Source organism: Gossypium hirsutum, chromosome D10 (genome assembly GCF_007990345.1).
Source record: "Gossypium hirsutum isolate 1008001.06 chromosome D10, Gossypium_hirsutum_v2.1, whole genome shotgun sequence".
NCBI lineage: Eukaryota > Viridiplantae > Streptophyta > Magnoliopsida > Malvales > Malvaceae > Gossypium > Gossypium hirsutum.
In genome coordinates this window covers 30,295,583-30,300,474 of record NC_053446.1, presented here as the reverse complement: position 1 = coordinate 30,300,474, position 4,892 = coordinate 30,295,583, and the positions used below count along the sequence as shown (strand labels likewise).

The 4,892-nt window shown below is 39.6% G+C and overlaps 1 protein-coding gene across 1 annotated transcript; it reads left to right on the top strand.

The window, feature by feature from the left end:
- Positions 1 to 995: 995 nt before the first annotated feature.
- Positions 996 to 3,790, top strand: LOC107915467 (uncharacterized). Its single transcript, XM_016844625.1, has 6 exons — positions 996 to 1,361; positions 1,479 to 1,601; positions 1,824 to 2,001; positions 2,410 to 2,534; positions 2,625 to 2,816; positions 3,419 to 3,790. The coding sequence occupies exons 1-6, from the start codon at positions 996 to 998 to the stop codon at positions 3,788 to 3,790; spliced, it is 1,356 nt and encodes a 451-aa protein (XP_016700114.1).
- The last annotated feature ends 1,102 nt before the right edge of the window (positions 3,791 to 4,892 follow it).

Sequence of the window (4,892 nt, the reverse complement as noted above, 5' to 3'; positions counted from 1 at the left end):
GCGGGAGCTCAATCAAAGTATTAGCTTTCTTTAAATTATTTCAGTAGGAGTCTCGTTAAACTATAATAATATGACTTTGGGAGATTATATACTTAACTGATAATTGTGTTGAATTTCATGTGAATCATGGTTTGGTATTATTGTGTCTTACGTGGTATTTGATTATTCATGTAACTCTCTAAGCTTGGACTAGACTTTTAGGCCTAGTCTAGGGTGTTACATTTAATGGTATTAGAGCCAGGTTCGCCAACACTAGGAATGTTTTGGCTCATGATGAGTGAGGAAGTAGCTCAATGAGAATTTAGTATCTGAACTAATATAGAAATATTGACACTTTAGTGAATGATCGAGCCTCCGACGCTGACCCTATAAGTATTTCTGTTCTATTGTAAAGATTATAATACCTAAACTATTATTGGTAAAATGTTTTGATCTGAGCTGGTGAAATCATCCTACTGGATGTATGAACTGATCTGTGTACTCTAACATCGTAGCTGGATTGTCATAATGAGTTCGTGCGGTAGTCATAGGCATGGTATGTGGGAGTTTTGAGGACGCCGAGGAGGAGCTCGAGCAAAGTTATCCTTTATGGGTAGTATGCCCAATCTAGAGACTACCGAGACTGTTGGTACTCCCGCTACTGAGACGAAGTCCTAGACTTCGATTGCTGGGGACGACGTATTATCCCAGGCCATGATTCGAGCACTGGAAAAGGTTGGAGGGACCCATTTGGGGTTGGGGAACCTAGGGTCGATTACTGAACGACTCTGATCGAATGGTGCTGAACTGTTCAGGGGCGTCATAGGAGTCGCTCCTACTGTTGCTGAATATTGGCTCGAAGTTACCGAGCGTATTATGATAGACCTTAATTGTACTTCTACTCAGAAATTGAGAGGTGTTGTGTCCCTACTCCGGGACGAAGCTTACCAGTGGTGGCTAACTGTTGAGCAAGGTGCTCAACCTAAGTATTTTTTAGATCGACTGAGAATGACAAGATGATTATGGTTGGTGAGCGTCAAGATTACCTCTCTAATGTAATCTCCGCTCTTGTAGTAGATAAGTTAGTTCAAAATGGGTGCGAGGCATACCTTGCTTATGTATTCGATTCTGCTCCCGAAAAGCTTTTAGTGAGAGATATCTGTACCATGAGGAAATTCCCAGACGTCTTTCCCGATAAATTGCCCAGAGTACCTCCAGATAGAGAGGTGGAGTTTGGAATTAATCTGTTACTAGGTATCGCTCCAGTGTCCATTGCGCTTTATCACTTGGCACCAAAAGAGCTGACTGAATTAAAAGCACAACTTCAAGAACTCATTAATAGAGGATTTATTCGACTGAGTGTATCTTTGTGGGGGGCACCGGTATTGTTTGTTAAGAAGGATGGGTCGATTAGAATGTGCATTGATTATAGACAATTGAACAAGTTGACAATCAAGAATAAGTACCCGTTATTGAGGATTGACGACTTGTTCGGCCAGTTTCGAGGAGGATCCTTTTTCTCCAAAATCGATCTACGCTCTGGTTACCATCAGCTCAAGGTTAAAGAGATTGATGTGTACAAAACTACCTTCAGGACTCGTTATGGACATTACGAGTTTCTGGTTATACCTTTCGTATTAACGAATGTCTCGGTAACGTTCATGGATTTAATGAATTGGGTGTTTCAACCGTACTTGGATCAATTTATAGTGGTCTTCATTGATGATATCTTGATCTACTTTAAAACTAAAACTAAGCATGATGATCATCTTCGTATTGTACTTCAGATACTCCAAGAAAAATAGTTGTATGTCAAGTTCAATAAGTGCGAGTTTTTGTTGCAGGAAGTCACTTTTCTGGGTCATGTTGTGACAGTTGATCCCAAGAAGATAGAAGCTATTGTTCAGTGGAAACAACCAAAAAATGTATTTGATCTTCGTAACTTCCTGGGTTTAGCCGGTTACTACCGAAGGCTCGTCGAAGGGTTTTATCTGATTGTGTCACCTTTGATAAAGCTACTACGTAAGAATGCTCCATTCGTGTGGTTGGAGGCACAAAAGTCTGGTTTCAATAAGCTCAAGTCCGTTATAACATAGGCTCCTGTCTTAGTTCAACCGAAATAGGGTCAGGAGTTTGTGGTATACAGTGATGCTTCACATGTGAGGTTAGGATGTGTGCTTATGCAAGATGGTAAGGTGGTCACTTACGTGTTGCGGTAGCTTAAGATACACGAAAGTAACTACCCTATGCACGATCTTAAACTAGCAGTGGCGATGTTTACTCTAAAAATCTAGAAACACTATCTGTATGGTGAAAGGTGTACTATTTATACCGATCATAAGATTCTCAAATATTTTTTAACCCAAAAAAATTTAAATCTTCAACAACGTCAATGGGTTGAGTTACTTAAAGATTATGATTGCACGATAGAGTACCATCCAGGTAAGGCTAATGTAGTTACTAATGCCCTTAGCCTTAGAGCGATGATTGATCTGAGAGCAATGTTAGCTCATCTGAGTTTGGTCGAGGATAGGGGGTTATTGGCTGAATTACAGGTAAAACTGATTTGGGTGGAACAGATTCGAGTTAAGCAATTAAACGATGAGTCTTTAGTTCAGTGATTGCAACATGTTGGTTCAAATAAGGCTTCCGATTTTAGCTTGAATAGCGATAATGTGCCATGCTTCAAAGGTCATATTTGTGTACCCAATGACAAGGAGTTAAGGCATTTGATCTTACAGGAGGCACATAATAGCCCCTATGCTATGCATCCTGATGGGAATAAAATGTACCGGGATCTCCGAGAGCTCTATTGGTGGCCCGGACTAAAACGGAAGGTAGTCACTTTTGTATCCCACTGTCTGACATGTCAAAAATTAAAGCCAAACATTAGTTGCCCTCCGAACTGCGTCAGCCTGTTAAGATTCCACAGTGGAAATGGGAATGGGTAACAATGGATTTTGTCACAGGGTTGCCTTTAACCCCCACTAAAAAAGATTCAGTTTAGGTCATCGTTGATCGATTGATCAAATTAGCCTATTTCATTCCTATCCGAACCTTACAGAAGTTAGCAAAACTGTATATTGCCGAAGTTGTGAGACTACACAGAATTTCGGTTTTGATCATCTCTGATAGAGATCTGCATTTTACATCCCGGTTCTGGAAGAAACTTCATGAGGCTTTAGGCACTTGATTTAATTTCAACACTGTGTACCATCCTCAGATTGATGGACAGTTGGAGCTGGTTATTCAAATCCTAGAAAATATGCTTCGGGGTTATGTAATAGACTTTAGTGGTACTTGGAAGGAGTACCTCTCGTTAGCGGAGTTCGCATACAATAACAACTTTTAGTCTAGTATTCTGATGGCACCCTACGAGGCCTTATATGGTCATAAGTGTCGTACTCTACTATGTTGGACAAAGTTAAGTGAACGCTAGATATTGGGTCCTAAGCTAGTTTCTGAAACTGAGAACACTGTGAGAGTAATTCGGGACCGTCTAAACGCTGTATCTGATCGGCAGAAGTCCTATGCTGATTTAAGAAGAAAAGACATCGAGTTTGCTATTGGTGATCAAGTCTTCTTAAGAGTATCACCGTGGAAAAGGTCCTCCGTTTCAAACGCAAAGGGCAAATTAAGCCAAAAATTTATTGGGCCTTACCATATGTTAAAGCGTTTCGGACCTGTTGCATACCAATTAGAATTACCGCCGGAGCTAAATTGGATTTACAATGTGTTTCATGTCTCGATGCTGAGACGGTATCAGTCAGATTCATCACATATTGTTACTGTTGACGAGAATGAATTTTGACAAGATTTAAAATTCGAAGTGGAACCACGGTACTGAGGAAGCCATGTAGGAACCGTAAGAATCAATCCGACGGCTGTATTCATATCTGTTTGACTCAAGTAAAATTTCAAGGCCGAAATTTCTTTTAGGGGGAGAGAGTTGTAACGCCCCAAAAGTTTAAGAATTTAATTGTGAGAAATTGTAGTAATTAGATTTCTGTATCTATGGTTTTGTGCTCTACTTCTGTGTTTAAAGTCTGGAGTTCGAGTAGCATCGTTAAAATTTTTATTGTTGTTTTTAAAACAACCTTCATCCATGTGTTTCGTAGTTAAGTCCAATTCTGGGTAAATCAGTGTCAAAAATGAGTCTATTGGTTCACTAGTTAAGCATTTGTCTGTATTCTATTTGGTTCTGAGTTTGAAGGCCATCGTATACGTTAGGAAATATTTTTTTTACAAATGCCGGAAGCTGGGATAGTGGTTAACTTAAAATAGTCTGAAGAATTTCTATTGTGCTTTCTTCTTTGTTTTCAAAAGTTATTTTCTTTTTCGGTTCTCCTTCCATTCTTTTTTTTCCTTTTACGGTATCCCATTCTACATTAATTGAAAGTTCTTCGTTACTTGTAAGGTCAACTATGTGATTATTAAGTAAGTTTCGCCGTTACTTTTCTCTCATTTTACGAGTTTCGTGGTGTTACCAATATTCTATTGAAACGGGATTTTGCTCCGTTGCTTGAACGTTCTATTTAACCATTTGATTGATTTTCTTTTTAGGCAAGGATATTGCAAAAGATGTTATTTCATCGTATTAGTCTAGTTTCCTCTATTTCGTGGGAGGTGAGTATGCGAATTGAGTTGATATTGCGTCGAAACCTTTGACATGATCTTGGCGGTAGGTTGATTTTGCTAAAATACTAAAATCGATGGTGTAATTGATTATTGAATGATTAATTAGGTTACAGGTAGTCTCCATGTTGGTTCTCTGTCAAAGCGAAAGCAGGTGACTACCGAAAACCTTAATTTTGCAAGTCTTGGGTTACCAAAATGACACCACATGACCAGGCACAAGGGCGTGTGCCCAAGCCGTATAAGCCACACGGCCTTGTGGTAGGCCATGTGGCTGG